Here is a 21,087-nt window from a genome sequence, read left to right as displayed (position 1 = left end):
AATAAAATTCAGCCATCCCAGGTCCTTGGGAAGGACTCGATGTCTGGATAAAACAAACCAGTCAATAACACCTGTCTGACTATATAAACAAGAAATAATAATAACAACCAACTTCATCTTCTTGGTTTGGGCCCAATATTCAAGCCTGTTCAGATGAATTTGAATCATGATTCTGTCTTCTAAACCTAAGCTGGTAGCTATCTCCACCCCGAGCTTCATGTCCACCCCCAGCTTCAAACCGGATAAACATCCTTTTGTGTGAGATGACTCCTTCCTTCAAGTCATTTGTGAAAATGTTGAATAGCATACGGCCTAGAACAGAGCCCTGTGACACTCCACCTGATACCCCTGCTCCAAGTTGACATGGAGCCATTAATGAGCACTTGTTGAGTATGGTTATTCAGCCAGCTGTGAATCCATCTAATGGTAGCATAATCTAGCCGACATGTTTCTGTATTGTTAACAAGGCTATAATGGGAGACTATGTCAAATGCTTTGCTGAAATGAAAATACACTGCATTAACAGCATTCCCATGTTCAACTAAACTAGTAACTCTATTTTTTTTTTTTTAAATGAGATGACCTGACTTGTTCTTGACAAACCCACACTGGCTCTTAATAATCACCAAATTATTTTCTAAATGCTCCCATGCAGATTGCTTAATAATCTGTTCTAGGATCTTGCCAGATATCAATAGAGTTTCAAGCTGATAGGTCTCTCATTCCTGACTCCTCCATTCCCCCAACCTTTTGAAGACAGGGGCATTATTTTCTCATCTCTAGTCATAAGAACAGCCCTGCTGGATCAGGCCAAAGGTCCAATGAGTCCAGCATCCTGTTTCGCACAGTGGCCCACCAGATGCCGTCGGAAGCCACAGGCAGGAGTTGAGGGCATGCCCTCTCTCCTGCTGTTACTCCTCTGCAACTGGTACTCAGAGGCAGCCTACCTTTGAGGCTGGAGGTGGCATATAGCCCTCCAGCTATTAGCCGATGACAGACCTCTCCTCCATGAAGTTATCTAAACCCCACTTAAAGCCATCCAGGTTGTTGGCTGTCACCACATCTCGTGGCAGAGAATTCCACAAGTTGATTATGCGTTGTGTGAAAAAGTACTTCCGTTTGTTGGTCCTAGATTTCTTGGCAATCAATTTCATGGGATAACCCCTGGTTCTAGTGTTATGTGAGAAGGAGAAGAGAGGGAGCGCCAGCGTGGTGTAGTGTTTAAGGTGCTGGGCTAGGACCAGGGAGACCCGAGTTCAAATCCTCATTCAGCCATGATACTTGCTGGGTGATTCTGGGCCAGTCACTTCTCTCTCAGCCTAACCTACTTCACAGCGTTGTTGTGAGGAGAAACGTGAGTATGTAGTACACTGCTCCGGGCTCCTTGGAGGAAGAGCACGACGTAAAATGTAATAATAATAATAATTTTTCTCTATCCACTTTCTCCACACAATGCATGATTTTATAGACCTCTATCATGTCTCTCCGCAGCTGTCTTTTTTCTAAACAAATAGCCCCAGGTATTGTAGCCTTGCCTCATAAGAAAGGTGCTCTAGGCCCCTGATCATCTTGGTTGCCCTCTTCTGCACCTTTTCCAGTTCTACAATGCCCTTTTTTAGATGTGGTGACCAGAATTGTATACAGTACTCTAGGTGTGGCCGCACCATAGTTTTGTATGAGATCTCATCAGTGTATACTTGAAGTTGGGGGTTTTTGTCCCAGTGTCCATCACTTTATACTTGCCAACACTGAACCGCATTTGCCACTTTGTCGCCCACTCCCCCAGTTTGGAGAGATCCTTTTGGAGCTCCTCACAATCCTCACAATAGTGGATTTCACTACCCGAAAGAGTGTGGTATCATCTGCAAATCTGGCCACCTCGCTGCTTACCCCTACTTCTAGATCATTTATGAATAAATTAAAAAGCACCAGTCCCAGTACAGATCCCTGGGGGACCCCACTTAATTCCCTCCATTGTGAAAACTCTACATTTATACCTACCTTCTGTTTTCTGTCTTTCAACCAGTTAGCAATCCAGACATGTACTTGTTCCTTTATCCCATGACCATTAAGTTTCCTCAGGAGTCTTTGATGAGGAACTTCTGTGTGCTTCGAAACTCCCATAATGGCTACTGCTGAGCCAGTCTGAAGAAGATCCGATGAAGACTGGGAATTAATAAGAGTAATTCTAAAAGCAACACTTATGTTTGTCTGATTTGTAGGGGTTTTCCTCCTGCAATGCAAAGGACTAGAAACCTACAGTTCTGGAAAGCTAATTCACATCTCAACTCTGTTCATGTTCAGCTGCTTTTTTCTCCTGCATGATGGGGGCAGGCCTGTAACCAGCCTCCGAATGTGGTTGGTGGGGATTGCAGAAGTCAGAGGAGGCAAGCTATAAAATGTTCAGTGAAAACAGTCAGTGAGGATGGAGAGGAAAGAGAATTTTTTGGTGTGACAGGTACACACCATGCCACCAGCTGGCTACGGGCCTGGATGGGGGAAAATGTTCATAATGAACATTTGGGATATGTACAGTGGTATATAAATGACAGCCTGTGCTGTTGGCAAATAATGCAGGTGCCCCATGGCTCACTGTGTGGAAAGCTGTAACAATCATTCAGAACTTGGAATGGAAATTCCATTAAGACTCGGAGTCTGATTGTGATATACTTGGGATTGTAAATGTGTAATTTATAAGATAGTGATATAGGCTAAGAGGGGTTAACAGGTTTGAGGTGTTTTGTCTAAGCCTCCTACTCCTTTAGTGTATCAGTTCTTGGCTGCCCTACTAGCCTTTGGGTATGGGGAAGGCTGGCAACATGAGGGTAGAAAAGTGCCTCGGTGGCTGCTTCCACTCTCACTGAATCTCACTGGATTTTTTTCTGGTTAAGTTGACATGCTTTACAAATCCAGCCACTTTCATTTATACTGCCTCCATTTTATTTTATTTATTTTATTTTTTAGGTGAGCTCAGGTGATTTGCAGTGTTTGATCTGTAAAGGCTATTTCAACATGCATATATTCACTTTATGTTGCATTTATTAAGTGATAAACAGAAAGTGTTACCTCGACTCAATAAATAAGAACATAAGAACAGCCCTGATGGATGAGGCCCAAGGCCCATCTAGTCCAGCGTCCTGTTGCATACAGTGGCCCACCAGATGCCACTGGGAAGCCCACAGGCAAGAGCTAAGGGCATGCCCTCTCTCCTGCTGTTACTCACCTGTAACTGGTATTCAGAGGCATACTGCCTCTGAAGCTGGAGGTGTCAGACTAGTAGCAATTGATAGATCTCTCCTCCATGAATTTATTTAAGAGGGCCATGATGGCCCTCCTAAAGCCATCCAGGTTGTTAGCTGTCACCACATCTTGTGGCAAATAATTCCATAGGTTAATTGTATGTTGTGTGGAAAAGCACTTCCTTTTGTTGGTCCTAAATTTCTTGGCAATCAGTTTCATGGGATGACCCCTGGTTTTAGTGTTATGCGAGAGCGAGAAAAATTTCTCTCTATCAATGTTCTCTACAGCATGCATGATTTTATAGACCTCTATCATGTCTCCCCTCAGTGGTCTTTTCTCTAAAGTAAAAAAGCCCCACCTGTTGTAGCTTTGCCTTATAAGGAAGGTGCTCTAGGCCCCTGATCATCTTGGTTGCTCTCTTCTGCACCTTTTCCAGTTCTACAATGTCCTTCTTAATGTATGGTGACCAGAACTGTACGCAGTACTCCAAGGGTGTGCACACCATAGTTCTGTATAAGGGCATTATAATATTGGCAGTTTTATTTTCAGACCCTTTCCTAATAATCCCAGCATGGAATTGGCCTTTTCCACAGCTGCTGCACACTGAGTCGACACTTTCAACGAGCTGTCCAGCACAACCCCAAGATCCCTCTCCTGGTCAGTCACAGCTCAGACCCCATCAGCATCAGTTGTTTTGCTCCAATATGCATCACTTTACACTTGCTTACACTGAACTGTATTTGCCATTTTGTTGCCCACTCACCTAGTTTTGAGAGATCCTTTTGGAGCTCCTCACAATCTGTTTTGGATCCCACTACCTTAAATAGTTTGATGTCATCTGCAAATTTTGCCACCTTGCTGCTTACCCCAACTTCTAGATCTTTTATGAATAAATTAAAAAGCACTGATCCCAGTACAGCTCCTTGGGGGACCCCACTTCTTACTTCCCTCCATTGTGAAAACTGACAATTTATTCCTAACTTCTGTTTCCTGTGCTTCAACCAGTTACCAATCCACACATGTACTTGTCCCATTATCCCATGACTATTAGGTTTTCTCAAGAGTCTTTGATGAGGAACTTTGTCAAAAGCTTTTTGGAAATTGAGGTATACTATGTCAACTGGATCACCTTTATCCACACGCCTGTTGTCACTCTCAAAGAACTCCAAATGATTGGTGGGGCAAGATTTACCTTTGCAGAAGCCATGCGGTTAACAACTTTATCCTTGAGAATGCTTCCCATCGATCTGCCCAGAGTAGATGTTAAGCTAACCGGCCTGTAATTTCCCGGATCCCCCCGGATCCCTTTTTAAAATCAGTGTCACATTGGCTACTTTCCAGTCCTCCAGTACAAAGCCTGATTGTAGGGATAAGTTATATATATATTTTTACAGGAGTTTGGCAATTTCACATTTGAGTTCTTAAAGGACTCTTGGATGGATGTCATCTGGACTGGCAATTTGTTAATTTTTATTTTTTCCAGACTGTTCAGAAGTCATCTCTCGTCATCTCTGTCTGAGCCACTTCTTTAGCCTCTGTAACTGAGAAGTCCGGCTCAGGGACAGATATATGCTCAGATATATGCTCAGTATATATGCCGTGAAGACAGATGCAAAGAACTCATTTAGCTTCTCTGCCATCTCCATATCCTCTTTAATAATCCCTTTCACTCCCTTTATCACCTAATGGTCCAGGTTTCCTACTTCTGATGTATTTAAATAAGTTTTTGTTATTCCCCTTGATGCTTTTAGCTAAATGTTCCTCAAACTCTCTTTTTGCCTTCCTTATTGACACCTTGCATTTCTTTTGCCAGACTTTGTGTTCCTTTCTGTTCTCTTCATTTGGGCAGGCCTTCCAATTTCTGGAGGAAGTCTTATTCCCCTTTATTGCTTCCTTGACTTTGCCTGTTAGCCATGCTGGCATCCTCCCAAACTTGGCATACATTCCTCTTTGTTGGTATACATTCTAACTGGGCTTCTAGTATTGTGTTTTTAAGCAAACTCCATGCTTCTGGAACAATGTGACTCTTTTGATTTTTCCTTTCAGACTTCTTTTCACCAAACTCCTCATTTTAGAGAAGTTTCTGCATTCAAAGTGTGTTAGACTTCTGTGGTGATTCTCTCCCCACTTGTAAGATGAATTTGATCACACTATGGTCACTGTTCCCTAAAAGTTCCATGACACTGACATCTTGTACCAGGTCCTGGGAGCTACTCAGGATAAAACCGAAGGTTTTCTTCTCTCTAGTTGGTTCCATGACCAATTGTTTTAGAGCACAGTAATTCAGCAAATCTAGAAATTTTGCCTTTGTCATGACCTTTGAATTTATCCAGTCTATGTGTGGGTAATTGAAGTAACCCATTATTACTGCTCTCTCTTGATACCTCCTTGATTTCCTTCTGCAATCCCCAGTTACTTTCAACGTTTTGATCTGGTGGGCAATAGCACTTCCCTATTACCACACTTCTTTTCAGGCCTTGTATTGTCACCCACAAGTTTCTGTCTGGTCCTCTTAGGTTTTCTCGCTTGTTAGATTCTATCCCTTCTTTAACAATAAGGTGATATCCTTAATGTGATAGCAAATGATCTTAAACTGGTGTAAACATGTTAGCCTTCCAGTTGCACAGCATTGTTCCTTGCCAGAATAGAAGTGTAGTTTGTTTTGTCTGTTTCTAATAAACGGAAAGACAGAAATCAAAGAGTGCATTCACTCTGACAGATTTCGAAGGGGTGTGATTGTGTTGGGGGGAGGGGCAGGGCTGGTCTATGTGTGCCTTGGAGGCACTGTAGTCCAACTGATTCATAATACTTCTTCATTTTGTAGGAAATAATATTTTTAGGAAGAAATTTATTCTATTTATAGCAGAAAGAGAAATATTAAAAATGATGAGAACTCTTGAGTTTTCTATTAAGTATGCTCTAGACAGTCTTTAGGTGTGTGTTTTAATCACTCCCATTGCTTTGATATGGAATGGCACAACATACTAAAAGGGAAAACCTTATTTATTATATCACTAATTTAATAACTTGGTGGAGGAGGAATGGAACTCATGTTTTGGGTAGTAGTGCAAATAAAGGAAGAATATTCCATACCTTGCACGCTCTCTGAATTGAAAAGCTGTTTTCCCCCCCTTATTGTATTTTATTGTATATATAACAAGACAGACTGTGCATACGTACACATAGCATCACACACACGTTTAAAACGCTAATGTGGAACCAGGAGAAAAAAACACAAAGAAGATTAATTTTAAAATGCTGGAGGAGAGAAGAGAGAGATTCGCCCTTCTCCTCTAAGAATGGCCTCCTTCTAAGAATCTTTTTTTTTAAGCAAACAAAAAATAACCCAGAATCTATTCCTGCCCCCCTCCTTCCCTCCCATTTGCAACGTGTTGCAATTCCTTTTAGCGCAGATCCAGCTGCCAAACCGCTGAAAAGTTCTCCTCCACTTTGGAAGTCTTAAAGGAAGCTTCCCTCTCTCCCCCTTCTCTCTCTCTCTCTCTCCTTCCCTTCCGCCCACAACTGGCTGGGCAGCCGGTGGGGTTCGTGACGCAGCGTCTGAATTCTTAGGAGGCAGGGAGGGGCTTTTGGGGGGGGCATTCCTTTTCCCTCCCATCTCTCTGCCTGTCTGTCTCCCATCACCTTCCCAACAGGACAAGGGCCAAGGAGGAAAAAGGCCACCGAACCAAGACAGGTCAGCAGAACTAGAGCGAGCGGGCGAGCGAGAGCGCGCAAAGCTTCAAAGAAGAATAGGCAGAACACAGCCACCATCACCCCGGCGCTTCGCCCCCCCCCCCGGCTATGAAACTTCCCAGCACCCCCTCCTCGCCACGGCTTCGCCTCCTAAGATGCGCTCTGGGCATCCTCTTGACTGCTGAGGTCGGACTCTGCACGCTTCTCCCAGGTAGGGCAGATTTGGGCAAATGTTTTTTCCAAACTCTTGCCGTGGCTTAAGAGGTGTGGGAGGAGGTGTGGAAGGAGGTGCCTGTAGAACTGCCTCTTAAGGGTGGGGGGATCCTCACAAATATAACATCACTTTGTTCTGGATTCCTCCCCCCGCCGCCTTCCTCCCCCCCCCCCCCCGCTTTTAGATAGTTTGGGTGTGCTTGAGCTTTGCAAAGGAAGGAGAGACCTGAATGAAACCAGATGTGGTTTGGATTTGGAAAGGGAGGAGGATGAAAGGCTTAGGGAGATGAACTGGCCGTTTAAAAAAATTGCTTCTTTTCACCATCCCCCTCCCCACTCCCGTTCTACCACAAAACGTGCTTTCTATAGTTGCAAGATCCTTTTTCTTCCAGAGTATCACAGCTCCATTCGAACAGATACTCTAAGGAAGGGACGCCACTGTCATGGGAATCCCTGACACTTGGTGATTTCACCAGATTTCACCACTTTGCTACTCTGAAGGCTTTTCAGATGTGTCCAGCCATAACAAAAACCACACACAACTTCATGCCAGCAGATCTTTCCGGGGAAACAAGTGTTTTAAAAAATGAAACGGAACTTTTATTCAAGTTAAACTTTAGTGCATCTCCAAGTGCTCATTGATGACTGAGGTTTGGCCAATGCAACTGTGATAGAGGTAAAGCTAATGAGAGATGTATGGATCCCAAGAGCTTTGTCAAATGTGAACTATGTGCATTGCAAGCACAGTTGCCTACAAGTTCCTTTTTATTTTTGTCAAATTGGCAAAACTGCTCCAGTGTCTGGAACAGTCAATGATTTGTATTAGACAGTGATTTTTTTAAAAACTGCACTCTAGCTTTTTACATGTAATGACCAGCAGACTAACAAAAAAGCCACTGCAGCATGATTCATTTCTAGAAGAGCTTCTCTGTGACTGAAGAAGACAAACGTGTAAGTAAAGAAGTAATTGGAGAAATAGGGGGAGCTTTAGGTTGAAATGGAAGTAGCCTACACATTAGTTAGGAATTTATCAATTTTGGAAAGAATTTGGCACAAATTTGTAGCAAAAGCTGTAATGACAGGGTGCAACCAGCTTGCAAACGTGCATATTGATTCTACATTTTGATTTAGTTAAAAGAAAGTAGATTTAGGCTAGACATCAGGAGAAATTTCCTAGCTGTAAGAGCTCTTTGACCAGGCTCAAACTATCATACTTCGGACACATTATGCGAAGACCCAGCTCGCTTGAGAAGTCCATAATGCTGGGAAAGTTGAAGGAAAGAGAAGAAGAGGATGACCAGCTGCAAGGTGGATGGACTCAATTACGACAGCAATGCACTGAGGTACCTTAAAGGCCAAGTTGAAGACAGATCACCCTGGAGAGAATCTATCTATGTGGTCGCTAAGAGTCGACACCGACTTGACGGTACTCAATCAATCAATCAAGAGCTGTTGGGCAGTGGAGCAGTCGCTTTATGCAGTGGTGGGCTCTCCTTTGTTGTAGGTTTCAAAGAACGGCTGGAGGACCATCTGGCAGGAATGTTGTAGCAGTACTGTGCAGGGGGTTTGACTAAAAGATCTCCAAAGTCCTACTTTTCCAAAATTTCCAACTCTAAAATTTTATGGGCAGGATCTTGACTAGTTAGTCATGACTAAAGTCAAGTGTGTCGTTGAGTCGGTGTCGACTCCTGGCAACTACAGAGCCCTGTGGTTTTTCTTTGGTAGAATACAGGCGGGGTTTACCATTGCCATCTCCTGCACAGTATGAGATGATGCCTTTCAGCATCTCCCTATATCGCTGCTGCCCGATATAGGTGCTTCTGGGAAACATACTACCAGGGATTTGAACCGGCAACCTCATGCTTGCTAGGCAAGTCATTTTCCGCTGCACCATTAGGTGGCTAGCACCACTGAAATGTGAGTCGTGTTAGCTATAACTAACTTTAATTCCCATTAATCTCAATGGGACTTAGTCATGGCTAACTTGGTCTTGATGCTGCCCTATGATTAGCCACCAGTGTAATTGCAGACTCTTGACCCCCATGTCTTATGGTAAAGCTCCCCCATGGATCTCCACAATGCTTCCGCTAGCCACCCACCTAGGTAACTGTTCCTGCTGCTGCTACTTCTGTTTAACTTGCAGGTCTCTGTTTATTCACCACTGCTATCCCCATGGAGCTAATAGCAGCTTCAATGGAGGATGATCTTCTAGATGGGGAAAACAGCGCAGAGGAAGAAAGACCTCCCCCCCACCCACTCGCCAGTTCTGTTGCTCCAGTCAGATTCAGAACCTGTCCCCCCCCCCCCACCAGTTGCTTTAAAAGTAAAAACAAAGCCACTGAGAGATGCAGTCTCAGCTCTGCCATTTATTGTGTAGTTTGACCTCAAGCTACTAATATGTTGAGCTTGGACTTGGGAGACCCTTAGTCATTTTCCTCTGAATGACAGACAGTGGCCATGGGCAGATTTCCCTCTTTCAGCCTCAGTTCCTTATCTGTAAATGGGAATGATTAATGTTGCAATGAAAATAACAATATTTATTTCCCATTGCGATTTAGGAAATGAAGAGGCTTAGCTGCATTCCTTTTGTTAATCTAGGTTCTTTTCCAGGATAACACACCATTCAGAGAGAGTTCTGTGAACAGCACTAAATTTCATTTAGAGCACATTTTGGATAAACAAACATATGTCAGATAGTTGCAACAGACACCAATTAGGTTCTAGGCACAGAAGCTTTTTTTCAGCAAAAAGGAAGTTATAAATCATATAATAAATAATGGTAATAATCACTTATAAGTGCCTGTAATACCTTTATTCTTAATTACCCCAGGCCTCATGTTACTAGTTTCCCATGTGCTTTATGCCCTGTGGTACTCACCTACATTCTCGTAGGGTTGAGAGGTGGCTTTTCCTGTGTTAAGACCTCCAACCCCCTCTTACTTGTTCAAGATGAAACATGGGTGCCTCCCCCACACCCAATACCCATTTGCAGGGGCATATCTAGCATAGGGCAGGCAGGGCACGTGCCCAGGGCGCCACTTGAAAGGGGCGCCATTTTTTAAATGAATTTTTTTTAAAAAAATGGCTGCCAAGAACAAAATGGCCACTATGCATGCTCAACTAGCCTCTGCGAGGCCCTCGGCCATGCCAGGCCTCACAGAGGCCATTTGAGCATGCGTGGCAGTCTCCAGAATGGTCACCATGCAGATCTTTGCAGGCGTGAACAGGCCCGCAAATCAGCCTGGGACGGGCTGCGGCGATGAATTAACAGGCATGTGGGGGGAAGGGGGAACCTTTGCAGACCCTGCCCCCCCCATGGCCTTTATGAAGCCCCCCAAAGGGGCTACAGGTTAAAAAAATTATTTTTAAAAATATAATATAAGTCACTGTACACATTTAGTTTGGCACTATGTACAGAGAATCAGGGCTTGTGAATACTGAGCTGAAGCTTATGAGCTAGGATGGTATTTGCTCTTACTTTGCTTCTTGTGATAAGTGAGTTAAATGTGATGTCTTAATAATATGGCTATTAATGGTGAGTTTGTCTTTGAATCAGTGTGAAATCCTTAGTATTAAGGCCCACTGGGAGTTTCTTGCTCTCTTTCTCTCATTTTAACTGTCTTTCTGAAAGACTAGAATATATTCCAAGCAGTGACACAGTTTACTCTGCATAGCCCTTAATTATTTTCAGAGTATCTGGGAAAAGTCAAATTCTCCATTGATTTTTAAAACTTATGTAATAGTGATGCTACAATGCGTAGTAGAGAATTAGATAGGCACTTCTGTTTAGTTTTCCAAGTACACCTCCACATAGTATTTGGGTATTTCATGAGCCCCAGCATACTCAAATTTGTAGTTTTCCAGCATTTTTTTGGCCTGCCTATGTTCCCTGCTAATTTTTTTTAAATATTAAAAGATTAACGAGCTTGACTTGTATTTTTGAGCTGACATTATGGTAAAGTTATCTGAAAGATGGGTGTCAGATGTTTGGACAGGGGGCGCAATTTCAGTGCTTGCCCTAGGCGCTATTTTCCCTAGATATGCTGGTGCTCACTTGTTAGTCTTTAAAACTCAAGTGCCACCCACTTGGGGAAAGAGGGGGATATGCGGTCTTTTCCCGTTCCCTTACTCAGAATTTTATGCCCTAATTTGCTGAATTAATCTCTCTATTTCTAATTTGGACACGTTACCTACATTTTTCCAGTTCTCATTTTTGTCTAGACATCCCCAAATTCTGGGGTCTAGTTTGTCATCTCCCACCCCCACCCCTTTTTTTAGTCTATTCGTGTATTCAGTAGTTGTACTTTGTTCTTTTATCTTAGCGTTGGTGTAAAGAAATCTTGCTTACCCTTTCCTTTTCATATCATAAGGCCTACTTGTATAAATCTTGCTATTTATTACTTAATCATCCAAAATCTTACCTGTTCCTTGCCTCTTATTTAGGTTATTATTAATTATTATTATTATTATTATTATTATTATCATCATCATTATTATCATTATCATTATTATTAATTCGATTTCTATACCGCCCTTCCAAAAATGGCTCAGGGCAGTTTACACAGAGAAACAACAAATAAATATCAGCTGCTACACACCTCTAAGGACTACTGTAAGCATTTTCCACATGTGGTGCTAGGGATGTGCATGAATGGCTCGAGCTGGCGGGGTGGGGACAAAGCCTAAGCAGTGCCTTACCTGCTTGCCCGCCACCCTGCCACTTTTCCACCGGAGGCTCTCCAAAAGGCCATGCATAGCTGTGGTGATGTTTCCTGCAGCCTTTGCATGGCAGTGACACACACGTGGCTGGCATGCATTCAGCTGTGCGTGGTCTTCTGGAAGGTGGTGGCGGCCGCCGCCAAAAATGCAGCAGGGCGGTGGGTGAACAGGTAAGAAGCTGCTTACTTGCTCCCCACCTCGCCAAACCAGCTTGAATGCTGGTGCCCAAGCCGATGCGGTGCTTCCCAGAGGAGGGGCCAAACTGGCTTGTGCACATCCCTATGGGGTGCTTAGAACACCATGCTACTGAATAGACATGTGGTAGAAACAAAGTGAATGAAATTTGCATGCAGTAGTTATTGTGTGTGGTCCCAAAAGACAAAGTACAAAGCAGGTTAAAAGACAGATTCGGCTTTTGTTGGAATTTGCAAAGCTTTTGCATTTCATGGGGTGGAAGAGAGACAGGCTTCCATACTCTTCTCTTCCAGTGCTTTCATAGGTATTTATAGGCTGTTTTGTTGATGCTCTCCTATTTATGTTGAGGATAGTGATAGTTGATGTGCCTTTGGCACCTCTCTGCCTTTTAGTTATGCATGCTTTTTAGTTTGCACAGCCTGAGAATTCTTGAACTGTTGAGACCAACCACTTGCTTATCCTGGCTAGTTTAGGTAGCCCGAAGTGGGCAGACTGAGTGGATGATGATGATGAGTATTATTATTATTATTATTATTATTATTATTATTATTAATTTATTCAATTTCTATACCGCCCTTCCAAAAATGGCTCAGGGCAGTTTACATAGAGAAATAAATAAATAAATAAATAAATAAGATGGCTCCCTGTCCACAAAGGGCTCACAATCTAAAAAGAAACATGAGATAGACACCAGCAAGAGTCACTGGAGGTACTGTGCTGGGGGTGGAGAGGGCCAGTTACTCTCCCCCTGCTAAATAAAGAGAATCACCACGGTAACAGGTGCCTCTTTGCCAAGTTAGCAGAGGATTAGAGTGACTGATTCCTCCCTGTAAGAGAGAGAGGTTCCAGCTAGTCCAAAGACCGCAGGAGTGAGATTATTTCTGAAAAAAGCCCTCATTTGACCATACCATATTGGACCATTACTGGCCAGTGTCCAATAGCTTACTTTTGGGCTAGGTGACTGAGAACTTTAGAAAACCTTCCAGGTTTTTCTGGATGAGACTGATTGTCCCAATCCATTTCAATTCGGCTTGTGGCCTGGGTTTGGGATGAGACAGCCTTGATCACCTTAGTGGACATTATCATTGCTAGGATCTAGGCAGAGGGGTTATGTCTCTTCACTGATGGACCCCTCACCCTCAGCAGCTTTTGATATGGTATTTTTTTGGATGGATGGCTGGGTTGGGATTGAGGAATACTGTGTTGTAATGGCTCCAGTCCTACCTGGCAGGCAGGTACAAGTAGTGCTGGGGAACTCCTGATCAACATCAGGGCCATGGTCCTAATGTGTCCTGTCGGGCACCATCTTGTTCACCATGCTGTTCAACATCTAAATCAGGGATTCTCAACGTGTGGGTCCCCAGATGTAATTGGACTTCAACTCCCATAATTCCCAACCAAAGGCCACTAGGGCTGGGGATTATGAGAGTTGAAGTCCGATAACATCTGGGGACCCACACGTTGAGAAACCCTAATCTAAATGAAACCACTGGGGGAAGGTCGTCCGGAGATTTGGAGTCTGCTGTCTTCAGTGTGCAAATAACATGTAGTTCAATTTTTCCTTTCAGTTTCAATCCAAAAGGGTTATGAAAGTTCTGAACCAGTGCCCCTGCAATCAGAAATGGGCTAGATGTGAGGAAACAAACTGAAGCTTAATCCAGGCAAGATGGAGGTGCTCTTGGCCAGTGGGACAATTTATCCATAGATGGGGTTCAACCAGGATAGGCTTAACACTCCTCTGAAAAGAGCAGGATTGTATGTAGGGTGCTCCTAGGTTCAGGTGGTAGAGGTGCCCAAGGATGCCTTTCTCCAGCTTAGCCTGGAGCACTAACTACACTAGTTCCCGAATAAAGTAAATCTGAGCCTGGTGACACATGCCCTGGTTACATCAAGACTGGACTGCTGTAACTTGCTCTGTGTGGGGCGGCCCTTAGAAAGTGTTTGGAAACTTCAGTTTGTTCAAAATGCTGCTGCAAGGGTGTTTATGGAGCCAGTTTGGTGGAGCACATTACTCTACTATTCAACCAACTTCACTGGCTATTGATTTGTTTCCAGGCACAATTTAAATTATTGGTCGTTTCCTTTCATGCCCTAAATGGTTGGAGACCAAGTTACAGTCTAAAGGAAGATCTTCGCTCATATAGTCCTATTTGCCCCCTACCTTCAACTGAGGCTCTTCTAAGGATCCTGCCACCAACTGAAATACAGTTGGGAGTGACCAGGGAAAGAACATTCTCAGTAGCATGTCCAGGAAGCCATGCTTTCATCTGGTAAGCTTCCTCCTTTGTTTCCCCCTCCTCCCTCCTCTGTGTCTGCTGCATTCTGTTCCCTATGTCTGGAATAACTTCCCCCTGCTGCTTCTCTGTCATGCCACCTCCATTTCCCCCTTCAGCTCCTCCGGGCTGACAGATGATCCAGGGCCTAGAGAATTTGGATTAATTGGGGATAATTTGGGAGACCTGGGGTGAAGCCCCACCTCTGCCACAGTCTTGCCTTGTGGTTTGGGGCGGCTCTTGTGCTCTCAGACTCATTAATAGAATGGCAACCATCGTGATTTATCTCACAGGGTAGTTATGAACATAAAGACACTAAAGAGCATAAAGCACTTTGCAAACCAAAGGGGCTGTATACTGGTTGGTGAATATTTCCAGTCAAACCTTCTCTTCTGCTAAGGCTTCTGTTTGTCACCTTTTCTCATGCTTTAGTTTAGACACATCTTGATTTTCTTTTAAAACAGGAGCTCAAAGCAGGTTACAGTAGTAAACTGCTGCTAGTTTATCCCCAGCTGTTTGCCCATCTTTCTTAAACTGCAGGGAACAACATCGGTTCTGTGCTCCAGCCAGCATTTAGCATGAAATAACTATTCAATGCAAGCAGCAACAGGTACAGATAACTACCAACTCCTGCAACTTGGATTCATGTTTGTTTGTTTATTGCTTGCTTCTGCTCAGTTTCTCTCTGCTTTTTGATCAAAAGATCCCCAAGGTGGCTTCAATGGATTGTGATAATACAATAATAATTTTAAATATTCATGTATGCGCATAACCCAACAGCCCTTGGTCCCATGGCGAAAGCAGAAGCCAGAGTGCTTCCCCTTGAGTCTGCAGTCCAGGCAACTGGCAGTTGGAGCTAGCTGGCAAGGAATGGGGGAAGCAAGCTCCCTGCAGCTGCTCCTTCTTTTGCTGATGATAGGGCCAATTATATGTTTGCAGAGAGTTCACTGTTATTTCCCTGACTAATGCCTTGCATGTCTTGCACAGAAGTAAAGCTGCTTGTTCTGTAGGAAAACATTTCTTTTGTTTGACTTCAAGTTTTGTTTATAAAAGCTCCAGACCATCCATATTTGTTTTTCAAATTTTGTTCTCCTTGGAATGTGTGTGCTTCATCTTTCTGATGAGTCAGGGTATGGCCATATTGAATAGATGGAACATGCTGTGCTTGAGATGATCCTGGATACTTAAGATTTTTAAAAACAAACAAACCACCATTTGCACAGTTCTGCACAGAAATATAGTATTTTCTCTTCCAATTTAAAGCAAAACAACAAAAGCAAACTCTCATTTGTACTTTTAAAATAGAGATGTGTTTTATAACTGCTTCCCTCATAAACACAATCATAGGTAGATTTAAGTGGGATTTTATTCAAAACAACTCTATTTTCTCCTCCTTCTTTCCTTCCCTTTTCTTTCTGACTCCACCACTCACACTCTCTACAGGATCCCCACTGGGACAAACGTCCAAACAACAAAACAAAAGATTACTAGATAGAATATAACACATCCCTCCTCTTTATAACAACCAAAATTGAATTGATTTAAAATTTAGTGACAAAAGGATTGTCCATCACTTCCTTTAGCCTAATCTGTGAGGTCAAAACTGGAGGCAAGATCAAATTTCTCTTCGTTCCTCTCTTGAGATCAGAATCCCTTCCCTCTTGTCTCATAGTATGCATGCTGGAAAGTCTCAAACTGTCTCATTTCTTTCCATCATTGAAAATGAAAAAATCTCCTTGGATTCCATTATTTGTTTTGGTCCAGAATATTGCAAACATTCCTTTCTCACTTTATAAGGCAACCATACTCGAACAAAGTCCTCCACCTAAAATGTTTGCTGTTTCGCACGCCGTTTCCAATCCACATACAGTTTATATTTTTGTTGCTTCTCCCTTACCTGATCACGAATCTCTGCATCCCCAAGGTGAGATGGCATGGAAAGCCCTATCAGTTGTTGCCATTGGGTAATTTTAGTGATAGCTTTGCATCCTCTCAGCAGTTCAAATGGTGATTTTTTTGTAGCAGAATGAGGAATAGTTTGATAAGCAAATAGTTTTTCATGAGTTGCCTCTTTCCAGGGTTGTTGTTGTGTAGTAGCCAGCGTAAACATTCCTTCATTACCCTGTTCGTTCTTTGTACTAAGCCATTCCCTTGAGAGTGGTACAAGGGAATAGTCTTGTGTTGTATCACATGGTTATTCCAAGTATTGCTCCATTTGAAATGAGGTAAGCTGTGTCCCATTGTCAGTAATTAGTGCTTTAGGAAGACCCTCTCTCCCAAAAACTGCAGTCATAAGAACATAAGAACAGCCCTGCTGGATCAGGCCCACGGCCCATCTAGTCCAGCATCCTGTTTCACACAGTGGCCCACCAGATGCCGCTGGAAGCCACAGACAGGAGTTGAGGGTGTGCCCTCTCTCCTGCCATTACTCCCCTGCAACTGGTACTCAGAGGCACCCTGCCCTTGAGGCTGGAGGTGGCCCACAGCCCTCTGACTAGTAGCCATTGATAGACCTCTCCTCCATGATTTCATCCAAACCCCTCTTAAAGCCATCCAGGTTGTTGGCTGTCACCACATCCTGTGACAGAGAGTTCCACAAGTGGATCACGCGTTGTGTGAAAAAGTACTTCCGTTTGTTAGTCCTAGACCTCCTGGCAATCAATTTCATGGAGTGACCCCTGGTTCTAGTGTTGTGTGAGAGGGAAAAGAATCTCTCTCTCTCCACTTTCTCCATGCCATGCATGATTTTATAGACATCTATCATGTCTCCCCACAGACGTCTTTTTTCTAAACTAAAAAGCCCCAGGTGTTGAAGTCTTGCCTCATAAGAAAGGTGCTCTAGGCCCCTGATCATCTTGGTTGCCCTCTTCTGTACCTTCTCCAGTTCAACAATGTCCTTTTTAAGATGTGGTGACCAGAATTGTACGCAGTACTCCAAGTGTGGTCGCACCATAGTTTTGTATAAGGGCATTATAATGTTAGCCGTTTTATTTTCAGTCCCCTTTCTAATGATCCCTAGCATGGAATTTGCCTTTTTCACAGCTGCCGCACATTGAGTCGACACTTTCAACGAGCTGTCAACCACAACCCCAAGATCCCTCTCCTGGTCCATCACCGACAGCTCAGATCCCATCAGCGTATACTTGAAGTTGGGGTTTTTTGTCCCAATGTGCATCACTTTACACTTGCTAACATTGAACCGCATTTGCCATTTTGTCGCCCACTCCCCCAGTTTGGAGACATCCTTTTGGAGCTGCTCACAATCCGTTTTGGATTTCAATACCCGGAAGAGTTTGGTATCATCTGCAAATTTGGCCACATCGCTGCTTACCCCTGCTTCTAGATCATTTATGAATAAATTAAAAAGCACCAGGCCCAGTACAGATCCCTGCGGGACCCCACTTCTTACTTCCCTCCATTGTGAAAACTCTCCATTTATACCTACCCTCTGTTTCCTGTCTTGAACTGGATCGCCTTGTTTGTAGTAAAGCTGTCTGCCAATGAAAGTTCTGGCCACCTGGAATAGTAATCCACCATCACTATAACAAATCTTTGTTTTGTGGGTTGGTTATCAAAAGATCCCATTATATCCAGAGCATGTTTTCCCCAGGGACCATTGGGATACTCTACTAGAGTCAAGGGGTGGTAAAAGTCTTCTGTAATTTGACACATACATCACAAGCCATACAGTGCCTGATTACATTTTCAGTGTGTTTGTCCATACCTGGCCATCAGAAACTTTCGGTGATTTGCCTTTTAGTCAAGTTCATGCCCAGGTTACCTTTGTGGGAAATTTTGATAACTTTTGCTTGTAAGGACGTTGGCACCACCAAACGATCAGTCCTCAGCACCAGCTCATTGAGAAGACAGAGCTCACTCACTACATGCATGTATGGTTGAAAATGTTCAGGTAGTTTGTTTTTGCATAGCCATCCATTAGTTATGTAAGGTTTAAGTTCAGTAAGCACTTGATCAGCACTGGGGGCTGCTTTCCATTCTGAAGATGTAATTACTCCATGAGTGGATGAAGCTATTTGTGCAATTACTACTCTTTCATCCTCTTCTTCTGGGATCTCCTCTTGGCCTGGAAGTGGAAGTTGAGATAAATAATCTGCAGTTGTATTCCAAAGACCAGGAAGATATTCCACCTGGAAATCTAAGTCAATAAGTCTGGTGATCCGTTTGGCTATTCTTGGGGTTACTTGACTTTATCCCTGAGTAGTAAATAAAGCAGATAGGGCAGAGGTGTAACTACCATTAGGCAAGGGGGGACAGTAGTCTTGTGGCCCCACTGCCTCAAGGGCCCCCCCAGAGGCACGTCACATGACTCCTCACCCGCCTGCATTGCACCCCCTATGAATTATATTGAGTCTCTTGGAGATCAGCAGTGAGTAAAAAAAACAACCAGATTCAATGTGAACTAGATATTCACCATATTTGTGATGGGGATGTGAGTGTGAGTGCACTATATATTGTGAAGTGTGTTTGTGTGTGTATATCAGCGAGGGGCCCATTTTAAAATCTTGTCTCTGGGCCCGCTCCAACCTTGCTACGCCCCGAGATAGGGGTTTATGGTTTGACTGTAAAGTGGATTTTATGCCACACAAGTAAGTTCTGAAGTGCCTTACCACCCAGAAACATTCTAGAGCTTCTTTTTCAGTGACAGAATACATCTTCTCTGATGCAGTAAGCACCCAGGAAGCAAAGGCAACTATCACTTCCCTGTCCCCTTTTTGCGGGGTCGAGACAGCACCCAAAACATATTCAAAAGCATCAGTGGTTACACTAGTGTGCCTGTTGGTATAAAAAGAAGTGAGAGCAAGGCTTTCAGCAGGGGCCGATTTGATAGAGCCAGCGTGGTGTAGTGGTTAGAGTGCTGGACTCTAACTTGGGGAGACCCGAGTTCAAATCCCCATTCAGCCATGATACTAGCTGGGTGAACTCTGGGCCAGTCACTTCTCTCTCAGCCTAGCCTACTTCACAGGGTTGTTGTGAGAAGAAACACAAGTATGTAGTACACCGCTCTGGGCTCCTTGGAGAAAGAGTGGGATATAAATGTAATAAATAATAATAATAATAACAATTATTATTATTATTAGTATTATTATTATTAGTCTGAAAACTAGCCTTGCAGAATGCATCCCAATTAAATGCTACATTTTTTTTTTTAATTGTAAGAAAATGCAATGGAGCAAAAAGTACCTTCTGGAAGTTTTGCACACCCAGCTTTTAGTTTGCATCTCCTCCGGAATGGAGGCGTGCATTCACATATCAGCCAAATTTACCCTGAAGTCCCTTCGAGCTATCAGGGGGCACGTCACACACAATTTGGTTTTTTTAATCACATGTAAGAATGTATCCTGATTTATATCCAGAGTAAGAAAAATCCACTTTTTGCGTAGGTTTTCTGAGACAACTTTGAGCTTGCAGAAAACCCGCTGTAAAGCCTGTTGTCTGGGAAAGCTCCCGGGGTTGTGCAGGTCAGGAAGCTGGATAATAGCAATAGCAATAGCACTGACATTTATATACCGCTTTATAGCCGGAGCTCTCTAAGCGGTTTACAATGATTTAGCATATTGCCCCCAACATTCTGGGTACTCATTTTACCGACCTCGGAAGGATGGAAGGCTGAGTCAACCTTGAGCCCCTGGTCAGGATCGAACTTGTAACCTTCTGGTTACAGGGCGGCAGTTTTACCACTGCGCCACCAGGATAAGCAATTAGCAGTAGCAACAGTAGAATCCAGCCGTTCAGGAATATCGGCCCAGTGATGCAATGGAAGGAAGCTGCAGGAACTGCCACAAGCTTTGCATTCTCACACTGCAAAGAGCGGGTTCTCTTTGCCAAATGTGTTATAACTGATTCCCTCATACATACAAAGTAATATTGCGTAGATTTAACTGGGATTTTATTCAGAACTATTCCATTTTCTCCTTCTCCTTCTCCTTCTCCTTCCTTTTTCTTTCTGACTCCACTCCCTGCCCCTGAAAGGTGCTCTAGGCCCCTGATCATCTTGGTTGCCCTCTTCTGCGCCTTTTCCAGTTCTACAATGTCCTTGTTTAGATGTGGTGACCAGAAATGTACGCGGTACTCCAGGTGTGGCTGCACCAGCGTTTTGTATAAGGGCATTATAATATTAGCCGTTTTATTTTCAATCCCCTTCCTAATGATCCCTAGCATGGAATTGGCCTTTTTCACAGCTGCCGCACACTGAGTTGGTTGCAATATGTCCAGTGCACTGAAAGGTCTCTACATTACTTTCCCACCCTTCTACCTAGTCAGAAATCCCTGAATTTGCCTCTATGTTAGGGATGGCCAACTTGAGGCTCTCCAGCTTTTATTGTACTATGACTCCCGGCATCCCCAGCTACAATTTATTACACAATTTGGTGGGAGTGGGAGTTCAACAACAGCTGGAGAGCCTCAGGTGGGCCACCCCTGTTCAAGGTGATAGTTAAGAGGTACACAAAATAGAGTCACACTAGACCGTTCTTCACTCCTTGCTGCCACCTGGATTGCCAAAAGTGCAATCTAAATAAATAATGATATATGTTTCTATGATTATAGAAGGGAATATTGGTTCCAGTCAGCCGAACCTGTAACTCTTGGCATGTGTGTAGGGATGTGAAGAACCAGTTTGATTGTGAAGCAGACTGCCATAAACTGGGCTGGTTTGAATGATTCAATTGTGAACTGCTTCAAACTGGTTTGAGCTGGTTCGTTGAACCAACTGGCCCAGCTAATTGGTTTGGCC

General features: G+C 43.6%; 1 protein-coding gene across 3 annotated transcripts in view; it reads left to right on the top strand.

Annotated features, from left to right (window-relative positions):
- Positions 1-6,839: 6,839 nt before the first annotated feature.
- The window catches only part of MRC2 (mannose receptor C type 2), a 98,969-nt gene continuing 84,721 nt past the window's right edge, over positions 6,840-21,087 (top strand). For 2 of the 3 annotated variants that reach the window (XM_053262994.1, XM_053262993.1), the window contains exon 1: positions 6,840-7,144. In XM_053262994.1, the coding sequence (XP_053118969.1) occupies positions 7,042-7,144 (103 nt within the window). In that variant the 5' untranslated portion in view covers positions 6,840-7,041. Of the gene's footprint in view, positions 7,145-14,228; positions 14,331-21,087 lie in introns of those variants that run through there. The other variant, XM_053262995.1, reaches the window with a different exon arrangement.

Source organism: Hemicordylus capensis, chromosome 6 (genome assembly GCF_027244095.1).
Source record: "Hemicordylus capensis ecotype Gifberg chromosome 6, rHemCap1.1.pri, whole genome shotgun sequence".
Classification (NCBI taxonomy): Eukaryota; Metazoa; Chordata; class Lepidosauria; order Squamata; family Cordylidae; genus Hemicordylus; species Hemicordylus capensis.
This window is presented reverse-complemented; position numbering and strand designations above follow the sequence as displayed.